This window comes from Helobdella robusta, assembly GCF_000326865.2.
Source record: "Helobdella robusta unplaced genomic scaffold HELROscaffold_68, whole genome shotgun sequence".
Classification (NCBI taxonomy): Eukaryota; Metazoa; Annelida; class Clitellata; order Rhynchobdellida; family Glossiphoniidae; genus Helobdella; species Helobdella robusta.
Genome location: NW_008705387.1, coordinates 615,637 through 634,750, shown reverse-complemented (window position 1 = coordinate 634,750; position 19,114 = coordinate 615,637). Strand labels below are relative to the sequence as shown.

Below are 19,114 nucleotides of genomic sequence, written 5' to 3'. Positions count from 1 at the left end.
TATCGTTCAAGCTGAATTTTTATACGTTGTTTTATATGCTTATTGATAAAAGCGTCTTTGCATATTTTTTCCACTCAATAACCATTTAGGGTTTGAGACCTGGTGATTATTTGACAGTAAATACTTTCGCCTTTAACTTTACCTCCTGCTTGCATTTTTTAAATTTCTGCTCTTTTGTCTACCTACTCTAGTATTTTCCCACATATTTTAAAAATGTTTTATTTACTATAATTCCAACTACTTATTTCATCCCGGTTTTTTCATTGCCAAAATTTATTTTTCTGCATAACCCTTATCATTTCCCCTAGCATTTGCTTATAAGTCCTCCTTTGGTCATTATAGATTTTCTTCAGATGTTGCCGAAATTTCACTATTATGCGCTAAAGACGCATTCAGAGTCATTTTTCTGAATATTTTCGTTTCAATTTTATGTCATCCTGGCAACGTTCTGTCCAATCAACCTTTTCTACAGATCCAAACAACATATCCACTCAATACATGCTGCAAACTTCAAAATGATTCCACTTCATCAAACTCATCACTCCAGAACGAGTACACTCCATCAGGTTCAATGCTGGTGCGTCTTTGGTGAATCTTAGTTTGCTTTTACAGTTAAAGGACCTAAGTCCTTATCACGCCTGGGTTTTTACACGGTTGAAAAACTTTACCCAAATTTGTTGCTTTATGCAGCTCAATGACAAATTATTTAACTCTAATAAAGTTTTCCGCCTAACCGTTTCAACATTTCATACATTACCAAATTTACTTACGACAAATCACACATGAATATTTATTCCTTACCAGGTAATTTGGTCATCTTCCTTTCATGTGATTATTATTATTATTATTATTATTATTATTATTATTATTATTATTACTACTACTATCAAAAATTTATACAAAGTAAAATATAAAATTCAAAAGCGCCATCAAGAAATAGAATAACAAAAATAAGTTATCATTATTTAAATAAACGAAACATGAATTATTTCACACTAAGCTATTTTGACGATTATATTTTGTTTATTACCAATACAGCAAAAATAATACTAACAAAGTGAATAATAGAAAATATATAGTATATATATATCTGCACTGGCATGTATGTGCTTCTTTGTAAATAGACGTATTGAAAATATTATTATCTCGTAAGCTAAAACAAATTGTTATCTCTGCTTTAAAACATTTTCAGGTGGATGGAAGTGATTGGTCAAGTTACTATTACAACCAGAGTTCTTTGTGATGCTGTAAAAGATTCATAATTGCTTATTCTGACAACTTATATTCAAACCATGGCTGGCTCTATTGACTGGCAAACGCATTCTGATGATGAAATAGTGAATAAACGTTTAACTTGTTATTTTATTCACCAAAAAATATTAAAAATTTTTGGATTAAATGGTTTGATGATCTTATACATTCTGCGCATTTGTTCACGGGATATGAATAATGTAATTTAATCATAATTTTGGTGAAAGTTTAGTGCAGCCATTGTCACCACTTGTGTGTTAACTATCTATCGTGTTTTTATTAAATTTTTCGTAACAGCAATAATTTTGAGTCATCTAACTTTCATTATTTAATTTTTACATAGTCAAACGACTCTTCTGGTTGTTGATTAGTTTTGTTGTTTTGTTACAAAACACTTTATATTTGTTTTGTTTTAATTTAGACTATTTGGTCCTTCAACATTTTTATTGTTTACTGCTGATTAATTTCTTGTAAACATTTGCTTATGATGCAAACCTATGCACGGCACGTGTTTCCGATTGTAAAACGAACTTTCTGCTTGTATGCGTTATTAAGTTGGCTTCTACTTGACTTGAATTCATCTTGCTCTCAATAATTCAATTATCCCGCCATTCTCTAAGTAGGTATATTACTTAAAATTGTGATTTTTGAGAGTTTTAAAGATTTTAACATGTTGAAAGAATCAATTAACGTTTGATTTTATTGATATCTTTTTGATTTATCAAAGTGCAAACATGACCACACATATCACTAAAAATAATGCGATGAATCAAAAGAATCAAACTAATTATTTGGCTTGAGTAGTAGAAAATGTGGGAAAACAAGTTGAATGCCTGTTAAATCTGTTCACAATGATCTTTACATCTTCTGTTAAGTTGGATGAGCCAACGAAATGCCAGAATGATTCTTGATATTAACAATTCTATGTTTCCTATTAAAAATGTCTCTAATGCTTTAATAAATCTTGCTCTCAAATTATTTTGCAAATGTTGTATGTACGGCTATTTAAATTTTTTTTTATAAATTTCCGGTCGGGAATGTAATGGGGGTTTATTTAATGATATAATTTACGTTTGCGCTTGAATTGTATAATTATCAGATTTTATATATATCGGTTCTATTGTTAATATTATATTACGGTAACATCATGGCTGGTTCGTTTATGAAATTAAGACTTATTTCGTATTTTTAATTATGATTTTATGCATTATAATTATAAAAAATTGTTTGTAAACAGCTAATGAACGAGTTTTATTGGCAATGAATTGTAGTATCAGCGGCTGTGCGGTAGTGTTGAATAATTGTAATAGCGGCAGTGGCTTTTTTATTATGTGCATTAATGTCAGCCTGAATCTGCGTTAGCTGACTATATCAATGACATCGTTGTCGGTTTGTGGTTAGTATCGGCCAAATAATCTTGTTTCAGACGGAGTTTGATAATTGTGAATTTTTAAACAGTAACTGTTTCATTATAATTATCAAAATTTAGGGTTTTAACTAAAAATACCGGCCAAGTTAAATGCATAGAACCTTGTGAGTAGGGCTGTACCGAATTTCACTTTCACAAATTCTGTCGGATCTAATCTGAATGGATTTAATAAACAAGTCTGACCGGAACCGGATTTGTTACATTTCATGTTGTAACTTATTAGCTTACGTACACTAGTCCCAAACCCAGCATAAAATTTCGGTATATTACACATCCATAGCAATAGCTCAACAAGAATAAATTAACTTGAATGTAATACAAATTCAGCTTATTTTTGTACCTCTTTATCGATTTCAGTAAACACTGTCATATTCAAACGAACACATTTAAAACCATATACTATTAAAACGTATCATTATTATCATTAGAAATTTTATAAGGCGCTTTTATCAACATCTCAAAACCGCTTCTTAATTTAAGCCAATTTTTGATATTCAACCACAGTTAATTAAAACAAAGTCAGAAATGCAACTAAGGAGGTTCATACGATTTTATGAAAATGTTATATTCAAATAAAACATTGAGGTTCATACAATATTATGACAGTGTCGTATTCAAATAAAACGTAGAGGTTCATACAATTTTATGAAACTGACATATATAAATAAAGCATCAATATTCAGCCACAGTTAAATTAGAACAAGCGGCCAAGAAGGTTCATACAATTTTATGGTGTCATATATATATAAAGCATTGATAATTTAAAACAATGATATTCAACCACATTTAATTAAATCAAAGTTGAACCCGTAACTAAGGAGGTTCATACAATTTTATGAAAGGTAGTGAAGAATATTTAAATAAAACATCGAGGTTCACACAATTTTATGAGTGTCATATTCAAATAAAATATTGATATTCAACCACAGTTAATAAAAACAAAGTCGAAGAGGCAACTAAGGAGCTTCATACAGTTTCATGAAAGTGTCATATATAAATAAAACATTGAGTTTAATGGTTAATGCAATTTTCTGAAAGTAATAAATAAAGCATTGATATTCAACCACAGCTAATAAAAACAAAGTCAACTAAGGAGGTTCATACAATTTTATGAAATGTTTTAAAGCATTTTTAAACCGAACAAAACTAACGATATCTTTTATCGAAGCAGTTAAAAATTCATCCCAGATTTTAGGTTCATTAAAAAAATACTTAACTGAATTAACGTTAACGGTAACCACATGGCAAAGGTAAAAAAGTGTTATGCTGTCTTGTAGCTTATAAACATCAGATTTTTTAAATTGAATACATTTTTGAAAAAAAGATGGTAATAAATTGTGATCAAACTTGAAAATAAATAGAGATGGGATATAAATGTTCAACTGATAAATAGTTAAGATATTAGTTAAATGAAATAAATGATCAACATGAGATTTGAAGTGTAAGTTATAAAATATTTTTAAAACATTTATGCATATTATATATATGATTAATAAAGTAAGTGAAATTGTTGCCATAGATTGTGTTACAATTAGATAAATGTGGTAGGAAGAAACTATTATACAGAATAAGCAAGTATTTGTTTTATTGAATTTATACTTAATTTTATTAAAAATATAAAGAAAATTTTCAGTTTTATTTGCTTCTTTAATAACATGTTCATACATATTTAAATTACTCTGTAAGAATGCTGTCCAGAAATTTAATAGAGTGAATCTTTTAATAGAACAGTTATCTAATTGAATATGTAAATCCGGGTAGATATTAGATTATGAACTCTATAATTTCATTATGAAGTTCAAATTGAATAAGCACATCTATCAATATTAATTATCAGCTTATTAATACTTTAATAGAAAACCAATGTTCAATTTTAGATAATTCATAATTATCACGTACAACATTAGAAGAAGAATAAAAAATATTAGTATCATCAGCATACGACAAAATATCGATAAAATATTAGACTTATCAATAACAAAAATTATAAATAATAATGGTCCCAGAATGGATCCCTGAGCTTCTGCGCGTTTGAGAAAGAGAAAGCTGTTGAGTTGCAGTTATCAAGTGAAATATACTGACTTCTATTTTGTAAGTAACTCATGAGCCAGGAATGAACATTATTTCATAATCCAAAATGAAACATTTTATTTAGAAGTAATTAATGGTTGATCACATCAAAAGCTTTTGACAAATCAACAAACAAAATAACCAGCTTTAGGTTTATTCATTCAAATTGAGTAAGACACGTTGTGTGAGCAGATAAAATGTTATATTTATTAAGAAATGAAATCATTCTACAACTGATTATTTTTTCAAAAATCTTGGAAAATTGTGATAAAATTGATATCGGTTTGTAGTTAGCAGCATCTTGTTTTGAACCTTTTTAATAGATTGGAATTATTTTTGCCAATTTGAAGACTTGAGGGAAAGAGCAGTTTGAAAGGAAATACTACAAATATGGGTCAATGGAACTTTTATCTCATCAAGAAATAACTTGACCAAGTACATGTTGAATCCATCATCAGAGGTAGATTTATAGAGTTTAAAAGATTTGACCACAGAGCATATTTCTTCAATATTGATAAAATTGATAGAAAGAATACAAATTACTTGATGAAAAAATTTCATGTTTGGTGTTGATCTTAAATTTGTTCTGCAGTAAATTTACGGAATCTACAAAATATTATTTAAAGTATTGCAAATATCTATTTTATTAGTTACAATGTTATGGACCAAAGAGTTTATCTGGGTTGAAGGTTTATTTGTATTCAAGGCGTCATTTATTAAACGCCATTTATCTTTGATGTTATTACAGTTTTTATCAAATTGTTTCTCATAGAAAGATTTTTCAGTAAGACGTTTTATCATAGTGAAGTGATTTCTGGCTGATTTATAATTAATTAGATTAGTATATGAAGAATTTTTCACAAGTTTGACATATTATTTATTTTTTTCGTTTGTATTGTTGATTTGCTTTTCGTTTATTGATAGAAAAAATCTAAAGTAGCCTAGTGTTGTTTTTTGTTGGAATAATAACTATTTCCGAAAGTAATCCGTGACAATTATTAGATGAAATTACGTTTTTAGAAGCTTCATAACAAAGCGTCAACAAACAAAAAATTGGAAAATGATTAGATAAATCCAAAAACCCCTACACCAAGTTGATAAGAATATTGTTAATTCGTTAAATTCTTATCGAAATTGACAAAGAAGCAGTTGAAACTGATAGGTAAATTAAATAAAAGGTAGAATTTGTTATGTGGGGACAACAATTTCAAATTTAAGTTTATTTTTTTAACCAGCCCAAAATTTTTTATTAAATCTTCCAACATTGTAAAAGGGGGACTAGAATTTTTTAGGAATAAATTCTAAATTTTTTAAAACTTCTTAACATCAATATTTGAGAGTGATAAATGGCAGCTTTTGGAATTTTGGTAAATAGTAATTCTACTGATCCTAACGACTAAAAAAGACTAACAATCTTCAATAATAAAATGTGAGACTTGGAACGCCTGCCCAAATCTCACGTGTAGAGAGGAAGGTGCAGAACAACAGTTAAACATTGTGTTGAACATTCTCGTTTATTAGCACCTTCCGACAAAAGAAAGCGTCGCATCGTGACGCTCAACACAGCGGTGTTGCAGAAGTGTGGCTTCTTTGGTTGAGTGTGTGTCTGTTTATTGTATGTGTTTTGCGTATGTATGTGTGTGTTGTGCATGTATTGTGTGTGTCTGTAGTGCGTGTGTGTTTTGTATGTGTTGTCTGTGTGCATGCGTTGGTACGTGTGCGTATTGTGGTATGCGTGTGTATGTGTTGTGTAGGTGCGTGTGTTTGGTGTTGTGTTGGTGTGATTGCTTTGTTGGTGTATTTTATGTGAGTCGGTTTTCTTTATGTGTGTTGTGTCTGTGCGTAAAGGAATATAAATGAGATTGAAAAAATCGAATTTAGTGTTTTTGTTTTTATAGTTGCAGGACCGTTGCTTTGTTAATTTACGCTTTATTATTTGGCTTCTCTTATTAAAACAATAGAGGTTGTTGCATTGAAAATTTTGTTAAAAATATTATTTTTTATTTTTTCGAGTTTATTTTCATTGTTTCAAACTGCATAAATTTTTGTTCGTTTTTTGGCTTCCTTCAGTTAATACAATTTGAAGTTTTTTTTCTTGCTGTTGAATCCGCTAAAAAATACTACAAAAAGAATTCCGTATCTTGTCCCAGACAAGATACGGAATTCGGCTCAATATTTCTTCTACATATTACCTGCGTAACTATTTAGATCAAGCATCAACTGCAGTTTCCATTACTTGTTACTTGTTAAGTTAATGCCATCATTGAGTATCCACAAAAAATTACCTAAGTTTCTCTCATATCAAAGTTTTCAAAGTAAAATTTGGTCTTAATTTGATACTTTTTGCATCCTTTAAAATTTGAGAAAATACCTGAAAATTTGTCACTCCTCTCTTGGTGTTTTTTACGTTTTGTATTGATTTCACAAATAACACAACTTGCACGCGTTTTACTCTCAGTAGCTTGAATGTAGCAAGGTGGTATCAAAAAAAAACATTCACTTCACATCTCTAACAAATAGACAAATGTGCAGGATATTAAAACACATTTCAAACAAATAAAGACTTGGTGTTGACCATAATTTTGTTAAAATATTAAAATGGTTAAAAGTTTCATTTTATTTTTCATTACCTGTTCTTACGCTGACGTCCATTTTGAACGAGACCCAATGCCAACACTAATTAAAATGAAGACTTCAATACATTGTTTACCAGTTTATAAAGCTATACAGTGCATAATAAAAAGACAGAAGTACTTTTGTTCATAAATATTTCAAACAATAACTAATTTTCAATTTGAAAATAAACATTGATAACTCCAAACAATTCCATTAATGTTTTTTCGTGGTCAGTTATGAATTTCATGTAAACTCGTACGTTCCCACGTTTCCTAGTTTCATCTCCCTCCCAGTCACTTTCAGGATTAATGATTCATGATCAAATTGAAGACAAAATTTGTCACGTCATTTACACTGAATGAAAAATTTCACTGAATTTCGTGTAGACACTTACTTAAAAAAAATCATTTTAGTCTAATTTGATTGAAAATAAAATGTTGTTAATACTCCAATCTAAAACAAACTAGATCCAACCGTCTTTATAGGTTTACACGTTCACTCCAACACATGTCTACGTATTCAGACTTTCATCATATATAACATATTATAATAATAACGAGCGCGGCTTAAATAAGCCATTTGCTCATATCGACGTACGTTTGAGATCGAAAGTTGGAAAATAAAAACTTGTTTCGTAAAACTGAAAAATTAATCAACATCACAAGCGCTTCACGAATTAACCCTCGTTTGCAAAAAAAACAAATTATAAACTTAAATAAAAATTGTTTCATTGTTTCAAAAGGATAATTTACCACCACTGTTACATATTTATAGGTAAAAAAAACACGTATTTAAACTAAATTTGGCAAGTTCTTCAATGTTACACATAAAGAACAAAAAACGGTTCATTGGTGAAATTTTTAAATTATAGAATAAAGAATATTACATCTTTTCTCAATGTTGTAATTACCGGCTTTGTCAAAAAAAACTGTTAAAAGCATTTTTTGTAATGTGGTAACTGAACGATAAAAATAAATGTGATAAAAATTAGTAATTTTTCAAGTTTAGCCTTGATTACGTGCAAGTTATTTGCTTCAAATTGAGAAAATTTTTTTGAACCATTAAAAAAATTGTAACTTTTGGGACCATTTTTTTGCATTCTATAACGTCCCAGAGCAACGGGGTTTTTAAAGTTTGAGTAAAGCTTTATTGTTATTCGAAGAACATGGGATATTTTAAAATTGTTTGTGAAGCGTACATGGCTCAAAACTGCTTTGAAAATATAATACAAACATAATATAATATAATATAAAAAAAATATTAAAAATCATTTAAAGCACGGTAACAAATTCAATTTAAAATCTATTAGAAAGATTTTATGCACGTTCAGAAACGAGTTCTTCAATCAGTTTCGATCGATATAAAAAATCATCTTATTATGTAAGAATATATTTAATATCATCACTAATCTGCACTTTACATAAAAATTTAACAAAAATATAAAAAATTGGGCATCTATGAAAAATTAGCCAATAAAAAAGCAATCAATTTATAGCTTTTCTTTAAGCGAAAGATAACCCGATCAATAAAATGGTAGCAAATTGAATTTACTTTTAATTTTTCTTAATTTTCATATCATGCCAGCCGTCAATTTTTATAAGCTTTATTTCACAAGTTGGACACGAATTAACCTTTATGATCCACTCATTTAAACATAAATGATGGAAGACATGTTTGCAGGACAACTTGCGAATGAAAGACTCTTCATGAAATTTTTGAAGACACAGGGCACACGTGTCGTTTAAAAACTTGTCCCTCATATAGAGCAAAGTAGACACAGCCCCTTCTATGCATTTGTAAGATTTTTCTTTCTGATAAAACTTTACAACAAAATTTTCATGCTGATATTCTTGGTTTGTTAACGATGGTTTCCCAAAAACTTTTAAATATTAATAAAATTGTTGGTATTCAACTAAAGCATATTGTCTATCCTTCGTTAAGTTGCGATAACTAACCATCCAATCACTTCTTCCACGCAATCAGTGCCTGATGATATAAATTTGGAAAGTTGTTTGATTTCTTCTGATGACATTTCCAAATCAAAAAATTTCCATAATCTTTGATAGCTTTTTTGATAACTTATATTTTGAGAGATAATAAATCATCATTGAATGTTTTTCGGATGTTTGAAATAGTTTTTTCAAAAATTTCCATTGCTTCCAGTTGACCCATTTTAATTTCCATTTATTTTCCAAACTCGAGAACAATTAAAGATTTCCTGAAAATGTTCGTATGAAATATTTTAAATTCAAGTTGATTTACTTATTGGTTGGTTGAATAATTGATTGGATAATTAATTGATTAATTGGTTGATTAATCTGATAATTTATTGATTAATTGACTGACCAACTGAATGACCGACCGACTGACTGACCGACCGACCGACCGACCGACCGTCTGGGTTCGGCCGAGTATTAAAAATTTATTTCTGGTGCAACTCTATTCCCAACATTAATATGTCTATCCATTCTTTTTTATTGGCTATAATGAATAAAAATTTTGCACACGTTTGGTTTTGTAATTTTGAGAAAAGTACATTTTTCAATAATTGGTAATTTTTTGTCACCTTTTTATATTTGAAATCCGGATTGTTTTTTTAATTTTTTATTTCTTAAAAATTTTTAATTAAAAATTAATTATACAGTGGCCAAATCACTTAAGAATTTTGTAATGTTCCAAATTTTTTAAATATATTTATTTATTGTGCTCCATTTATACATGGAGCACAAGCCTTTTTTTACTATTATTTTGATAAGCTTTTCAAATTTTGAAAAAATTCGGTTGTCGCTTAACAATTTTTGAAACTTTTCAATTTGTTTAAAATCTTTCAGTGAAGTTTCAGACAGTACAAAGTTACAGGGTTATAACGGTGTTCAAATTAGGATTAGTTATTGACTGACTTAAAAAGATCGCTTATTTTATGAAATATCAAAACTGCCATTTATTTTTTGTCATTCTTTAAAATTTATAATATCTATTACAATTTAATATCGTTTTAATATTAAAATAATTTATATAAATATTCTGTACTTTTGGGACAGTCTTGCTGTTAAAAGAAATCTACTGGCACAACGTTCACAAATAGTGGACAGTGATAGCCATTAACTCAAGTATGAAGAAATATCAATCATTTTTTATACTTACATTTTTTGTCTAATTCATGCAGTTTAATGTTGTTCAACTCGCAAATTATTCATAATTCATTCATAGAATCCAAAGTGAGCTATTTATTTGCGCCGCTTCTTGTATACATATAAGCAGGCAACCAGGACCTGATTGTTGGAACGGCAAATTATGCTGTTAGAGTTGACTGGTTTTGTTTTTGTTTCAAAATTGATATTCAAAATAAGACTCTAAAGTTTCAAATAATTAAACTAATTCATTAACTTTTTCAACTTTCTGGTGCGCGTACGCATTTCACGTGCCTATTTAAAATATAAATTAATTAAAACGATCAAAATAATTTTGATAAACATATCTCAAAAATGCTTGTCATGGGTTTGAAACTAAAACTTAAAATCATTTATCATCGAAGCACCACTAAGAGCAAGTTTGAAAACATGAACCCTAAGGTTTCAACCAATTCTTGTAAGTGATAAGTCGACAAATGGCCGATGATAGTGTATTATGAAGAAATTGACACAGACGCCACTGCATCAAATTGTTAAAATGATAATTATACTTTTATTCGTTGTGAAGAACTAAGGAACATAGGCTATCTCCCACCACCCTGAATCTTTTTAATGTGCTGTTTTCTTGCCACAAACGCCTAAGTTTCTATGTAAGTTAGCTAATGAACGAGTTTCAACTTCATTTTCATAGACTTCATCATAATTTAAACAATTGAAAAACTAACCAATGATGTTTAAAGTAAATTGACAAGATATCATGCAATATTAATAAATCAACAATGAAGTTTCGACGTAGCGAAATATCAGCCGAACGTTTCAAATTTGTTCCTTTTAAATATGATAGCTTCGAATAGTGAAAATTCTTAATAATAAAAAATAACGCGCCCTGAAATAAATTACTGCTTAACCACTGTTGACAACTGTTGACACATACACACGGACTTATTTGAACAAACACATCAACATGTGCACACACATACACACTCACATACACATGTTCTTACACAAACTCACACAAACATGCACACACTCACTCACACAAACACACACGCAAGAACATAAATAATTGAAAAATTTGCATTCAATTAAAAATTGTTTGAACTAAGATTCCGCGGAGGAATTGAATGAACCTGCTTATCAACATTTATGTTTTCAGTTAGGTGGATATTTGTATTCTTTTGCACTTTAATCGTTTTGGGATTAAATTTCCCCAATAGCAAACATTTACGATCTTGATCTTATTTCTTAATTTTTTACATATATGGCCTTGATCAATTTCTTATAACACTAATATGTAAATACCTACAGGGGCGGATCTAGCCAACGTTGACAGGGGTCTAAATTTTAAAAATATTTAAACTTTGTGGCCCCCCCTAAATCTACCACGGGGTACTTAGGAGTATATATTGATTTATGAACATATCCAAACATAATCTATGTTAGCATGATGATGTTCAGAGAAGTGAAGTTATGCCTGAAATGGGTTTTTGTGATATTAATTTTGAGTTTATATATTTTAAATTAACGAATTATTTGCTTCAACTGAGATAATAGTTTGATGTCACGTTTGTCATAATTTTATTAACTTCCTTTAAAATTTATCTATTTGAATGTTATTTGATCTTTTCGTAAATTTCTTCATGATTCACATTTTCTTGATCATTGTAAATTTTTCAGATAATTATTTGATGATTTATCGTAAAAAATTAAATATAAGCATAACCAGATATACTTCGCTTCTAATTGTTTTGATGACAAAATTTTTTGCAAGATTTTTAACCGATAATATTAATAAAGACGAATAATTAAATAAAAATTAAATAGAGCATCGAAATCTTAAACAAAAATTTTCTAAATTTGTCGAAGAGAATATAAATATGAATTTCTGATTAATTTATTATCAACTCGATGTTTATTATATTTGCACTGCAATGAATTAAGCCAACAAAGAAAGGGGTGAAATTATTCGTGAATGAAAAATTATTAGTGTAATATTTTTCTTTCTTTAAACAGCTTAACAATTATACAAAACACTAATTTCTGTCATTTATGTTACAATTTGTTTACATTTCAATATGAATGTTAGAAACATAGTTATCAAAATATATTATTGGATCATTGTTCAATCATGGATATAGTTATATATATTATATATATCCATGTGTTCAATTGATAAACAATATTAAAAGATATAATTGTAATTATCATGCAATTTGACATTTATATGAAAATTATTTTAATATATAAATTTGGTTTAAAATTTATATATAATTTTTCAAAAAAAATATCTAAATTCGTTTGCCTTGAAAGTAACCTATATCTACAAACAAAATATTTATTAATCAATTGCAAATAATTGCAAAGCATCCGTTGGTATATTTCCTTCTTTGGAGGAGTGGTTTATGTTCTTATGTTCAACTCGTGGAATTATATAATTCAATGGTTCTACTTAAACTTAATAAGGATCTTACTTGCTAAATCTATGTGGCATGGTCGGCCATTTTTAAATTGAAAAATCGCGTATCCTTTTTTTCGAAATTTATCAAAGGTTATAAAATAGATTATAAATCTGTTTTATGATTAGAAATTGAATACACAACATAACTGCTGTATTGTTTGAGTCTACCATTAAAGGTGATATCATTTATTACTGAGAGTTTGTTGAGATACTAATATTAATTGTACGTTGTACAATTAAAATTTCAATGTAAGAACTCTACTAATTTTAGTTTAGACTTAAGAGAGTTTAAACTTTAAGCTATGGTTTTTTTGTAGTAGTGTTCGTGACAACTTCATCACCGTAATGTAAACTTCCACTTTTTTTCTAGTTGTTTGTCAGCTGTTTTATTTAATAAATAAATTAATAAACTAAAAAATGATGATAAAAAATAAATACAAAAAAAACTAAATAGTTTTAATTAATTTTTAAAGACATTTACAATAAAATTTGAAAACATTTGGAATAAAAATTTAATAAAGTTGTTTTTTTGCACTTGTAATTTAATTGTATTCAACAAATTTTCATTTAAATTTTAAATATTAATTATACCATGAAATTTTTATACAAATTTTGAACAGTAATAGTTGAACTTAATGGTGAAATCATGCTGAAATTGTAAGCATTTAACAAATTGACATTTAAATTTAAAGGCATAACTGATAGAATTGAACTTTGAACCATAAGTTCAATTCCAATACTAAAATGGCAGTTGAATTTGAAATTGGTGGAATTGGAATTGAACTGTAGACCCTTGTTTAATTCTAATATTTATGGTAGTTCAACTTGAAATTTATGGAAAGCATTTGCCATTTGCATAATTTTTTAAACACCCACTTTTAATATTCATATCCTATTTCCCTGTCCATAGTTTATTAATGGGACATTAAAATTTATTTACCATATAATAATCTATCATGGGATCAATACAAATGGAATCAATACAGTAGGTAGAACAACCCATTTTGTTACTAGGGCTGTACTGGAGTTGGACGTTTCCAAATCCAGTGGGATTACCTGGATTTACAATCACAAATCCGGTCAGAGCCATGGTTGAAGCGGATTTGTTTATCAGTTGCATTTTATAATTTGTGACTATCGCTTTATTAGCTTGTCTCAAACCAAGCATAAAACTTCGTTATATTGTACTCCTACCAAAAACCTAATAAAATAATTTAAATTTAATACAAATTTAATCAATGCCTTTCAATCAATTTTTGTATATACTATCACAAACACAAACATACACCTGGAAACAAACATATTGCGCTATGTTTCGCACTGCTGTTAAGCGATGGCATGGTTTGAATACTGTCTGCCCGGAACTCAAAGACCATCATTACGCGTATGTTGTGGTGCTTGCGCGTGCATACATGAGTATCTGCGTCGTGTGATGTGGATAGTACAGCTTTTGTGGCACGAAAGTTTAATTATAAATATAGAAAAACATGAAAGCAGCTCTGCGTTGGACAGAGCTGCATTATAAAGAATAAAAAAAAATTAAAACTTGTTTGAATAATCAAAGAATGTGGGATTATGCATGAGTGCACCGCACATGTTTGAGCATTTTGAAAAACAAGTTTTTCAATATTGATGCTTGGTATTAATGCCTGGTAATTTAAAAGTAATTAAGATGGTCACATTGAGTAGATGGCTCAAGTAACACAATCATGGTTCTTTATGCTTCAAATCATTTTGCATATGTGCAACTGGATGTTGGAATCGGTTGGAGTTGAAATTTTTTGAGGACCCGGAGTTGGATTTTTTTCATCCGACTCCAAAGAGTGTTATGAATTTTTAAACGCATTTAAAAAAATTTATTTTATATTTTGAAATTTTTAAGAGATTGTGTTTTTAGAAGATAAATATGCTTAGCGATATGCATTCTATCAATCAATCAATCAATTAGCTTGTAAAGCGCGATTTCCGCGATGTTCAACAGCAAACAGATGGGTCTTGAGATCCGCTCTGAACTTCGTAAGTGATGGAGAAGTAGTAAAAGAAGTAAGTAGAGAGTTCCAGAAAAAAGGGCCAGAAAAAGCAAAAGCGGATTTATCAAAAGAGTGTTTAACACGAGTTAAGAAGTGAGAACAAGAAGACGATCGTAAACCAGGGCGTTTAGGTTCAATTAATATATCTGATAAAAAGTTAGGAAATAATTTAGATTAAGACATATAATAAATGTGCAAATTTTAAAAATTATTCTATATTTTATAGGTAGCCAGCGCAAGAGAACAAGATATGGAGATATATGAGAAAAGAATGGGGCACGAGCAACTAGACGAGCAGCAGAGATAAGAGCTTTACTTAAAGAATAGAGTATAGAATCAGGAAGACCATAGTAGAGCGAGTTACAATAATCAATCCTAGATAAGACTAACGAAGTATTTAGAAGGAGAAGAGTAAGATTAACTTTTTTGCCGCCCAGAAGCACCCGTAATTTGCCGCCACAATTTTATAATAATTTAAGAAAACTAAATTCAAATAAAAGCAATATTGTCAATACATTTTTATTAGATACATTTTTAAATAATATTCACGTAATGCAATATTAGAAAAAATACATTGCATTAAAGGTCTATAAAAAAGTTACTTCAAAACTTTACGACGTATTTTTCCTCGCACCAACTCATCAATAACGAAATTAATGTCCAATCCTTGCAAAATTGTTTTTTCAATGCACAGGACTGCAAGGAAGTTCAGCCTTTTTTCAAACAATGTTGAACGCTAATAATTTATAACGCGCTTTGAACAAGAAAAAGACCGTTCGGCCGAATATTTTGTAGCATTTTTCTAATATACATCTGAAATGCAATGTTTACATTTAGATATATACACGGCAACGCATATCTTATCAATTTAAATCAATCAAATGGAATGTTTGGAACTAAATTTTGGTCCAAGGAGGTCAAATAAGACTTTAAATGCAACAGTTTTGGAATTTAAAGTTTTGTTTAGATCGTTTAGTTTAGATTTAGATCGTTTTTGTTTAGATCGTTTGTACCGTTAAATAATTGGTACTTTATCTAAAGTGTCCAATTTTGTTTGTCCTGCTTGCATCAATCCACAACAACAAATTCGAAATAGCAATGTTTTTGAAGCCATTAAGGTAGAGAGAGTCAATTTTTTGCGCCAAATTAGGCGATCAGTTATATCCATTTTATTTAAATTTAGGGCTTTCATGTCTTGCTCGATTGTTTGCGATCAAGACTTCTTTGGACGGCCTTTGGGACGTGTGCCAGGTACTTCAACATCTGCAAGAGAAGTTATGGCACTGTTTCCACTTCGTTTGGCATGACCAAACCACCTCAGACAATGTTGCCGGCATTCGTCCTTTATATCATCTAAACCAGAACGACGCAGGATTTCGGTTGATTTGATGTGGTCCTTCAGACTAATTCGTTGCATCCATCGGAGCATTTTCATATCAGTTCGGTGAAGTTGTTGTTCCAGTTTGGTTGTCATTGGCCACGTTTCTGCACCATATAACATCACCGGACGAAATCACAGATTTATAAATTCTTGATCGTAGTGGTAGTGAGATGTCACGCCGCATCAATGTAGAGGCAAGGAGATGCCATTTATTCCAGACTGTATGCATGCTCGAACGGCAGCTTCAGCTGTTCCAGTACAATCCAGAACGAAACGATGTGACTTTCTCTACCTTAATGGCTTCAAAAACATTGCTATTTTGAATTTGTTGTTGTGGATTGATGCAAGCAGGACAAATAAAATTGGACACTAGATAAATAACCAATTATTTTTGAACAACGTTTGTGACACCACTGGTTACACTGCTGACACTTGATTGAATTGTTACCTACACCAGCTTTACAAACTGAACAGGGTCATCGTCCAGTAGCTGTGGATTGGATGGGTTCACCAGTGTTCATTGCTTTGGTTTTGCTAATGTTGACTTTTCAGCAAACTCAAAAATACGGTTGCCATCTTCATTCAGTTCTCCATAGCCAAAACCGCCATGTACGTTGTCAAAACCATCTGTTTTCTCTCCAACGTGGCCATTGAGCTCGCCTCCAATCAGGATTGTTTCAGATTTTGGTATTGTTGAGATGGTGTCAGAGAACGCAGCCCATGAAGTCATTTTTCATCTCTTCTGATTCTTCTGTCTGTGGTGCGTATGCAAAAAAAATAGTCATTGTTTGCTTTTCTCATGTGAATCAAGATTCACATGAGACGTAAGTTAATCCTTTTAATATCCAGTGTTTTTTGGGACAAAAATTCCAACATCATTTTGGCCGTTTTTTGACCATTCCAGAATGGTTTATAATTTTCTTTGTCTGAATTGATATGACAGACACCATTCGATTTCCATCGGGGTTCTTCTGAAGGCAGCAGGTGTCAATCCTTCTACGCTCGAGCATTTCTGCGATTTCCATGCTGCGGCCAGTCAGTAATCCAACATTGAGCGTTCCAAGTCTAAGTACTATAGAGGGGCCATTCTGAATTTTTCTGCAACATCCCTCCACTTGTGAATACTTTCCAGGGATTCTTGTCACCCCTTGACCACTTAAGGCCTGTTAGGGACTAGAGGCCGTTGTTTTTGTTTGTGATGGCACGGAATAAATTTTGGGAAAATTTTTTACATCCGAACACCCATCCTGACCACAACCACCTGTTATAAGCGGTGGGCCTAGTCTTTTGCTCAAAATCACGCAAGGCAGCGTGGATGCAGTATTATGTCATGCCCAGGACTTCAACATAACCTACCGGTAAGTGAATTTGACAAGAAGTAAAATCATAATCTGCAAGAGATTACAATTAGTTTTTGTTGGATTAAATTTTTGAAGGAGCACACTTGGCAAAAAAATTGTTTCTTTTATTTGGAAAATAATTTGAGGCTTCCGCTCCTTCGTTACTAAATCAATGATAAAAGCAGGAGGATGTTGTTTGGGTGAATTGAATACAATATTAGCTGAGAGAGAGATATCATTTCAAATAGAAATAATGTAAGGGTTGAGCGAGCCTGTAAAAAAGAAGAGATTGAATGGACTGAGTAAAATGAAAACAGGTGAATTTTCAACGTTATTTAAAGTGTTGAAAGCAGCAGGTAATTGATAAGATATAAACTAACTTAGTAGAAGTAGTGGAAAAACAAATTCAAAAAGACTGGAAAAAGAGTTTGATATTTCCTATCTATGAAGGTAAAAAAGATTTTTTAGTCTGAGGCAAATATTCTTTGAAAAAAGAATTTTTGTTATTTTATGAAAAAATAGTTTTCCAACTTGATCAGTTTTTAAAAAGTTCATGCTTGACCATTTATTATTTTTATAAAATTTTTCTGGTATATAATAATATATCTCATCAATCAAAATCAGAGAAAAATAAAAATACAATTAAGCTGATGCGCAAAAAAATAAAAGTCCTGCTTTGTAAAAAAAATGAACAATTGGATTAGACTGGCGAATTTGGTTTTTAATAGCTGAAACTACTACATATGCTAATTTAATATCGGTAGAGTTTTTCATGGTATGATGCAAATTTATTATAAAATAATAACATAAATATTTTAATACAAGAGATTTTAGCTCTTTTTGGAGTAATATTGAAGAAACTTTGATTAATTGATTTCACCTACACTACAGTCCTACATTTTTATGTTATTTTTTCAAACCGCTCAATAAATTTCAAAATTTTTAAAGATTGTTTAACCATTGTGAGATTGCAGATTAATTTCGATTTCGAGATTAATTTCGATGATTAAAGCATTTTTAATACTGCATATTAATGTTAATTTAACATTTTGAGGTTTATTTTTTGTAGTTTAAACTTTTTATATTTTTGCTGCAACTTTTAATAAAAATTTATGGCTGATACTTATGAAATAACCCAGCATTTAAATTATTAATCATCATTATTTTGGTTGATTTGTTCAAGGCTTATTAAAGTTATTAAATTATTAATCATCATTATTTTGGTTGATTTGTTCAAGGCTTTAGATCAGAAATGGATTATTCAAAAACTATGTGTATTATGGTCGTGTGTTTTACATACCATGTTAATGGTGGTGATCCAGTCGTTGATTATTTTTTGACTGAATATCGATCATATTGTGAAAAATATTTGAAACCTCCGGAGGATTATTTAAAAGAAAGTCCATTT

The 19,114-nt window shown here is 29.9% G+C and overlaps 1 protein-coding gene across 1 annotated transcript; it reads right to left on the bottom strand.

Annotated features, from left to right (window-relative positions):
* Positions 1-17,241: 17,241 nt before the first annotated feature.
* HELRODRAFT_181178 (hypothetical protein) lies at positions 17,242-18,261 on the bottom strand (the record flags this gene model as incomplete). The annotated part of the gene is made up of 2 exons (XM_009030443.1): positions 17,242-17,529; positions 18,238-18,261. The coding sequence occupies 2 exons, from the start codon at positions 18,259-18,261 to the stop codon at positions 17,242-17,244; spliced, it is 312 nt and encodes a 103-aa protein (XP_009028691.1).
* Positions 18,262-19,114: the final 853 nt, after the last annotated feature.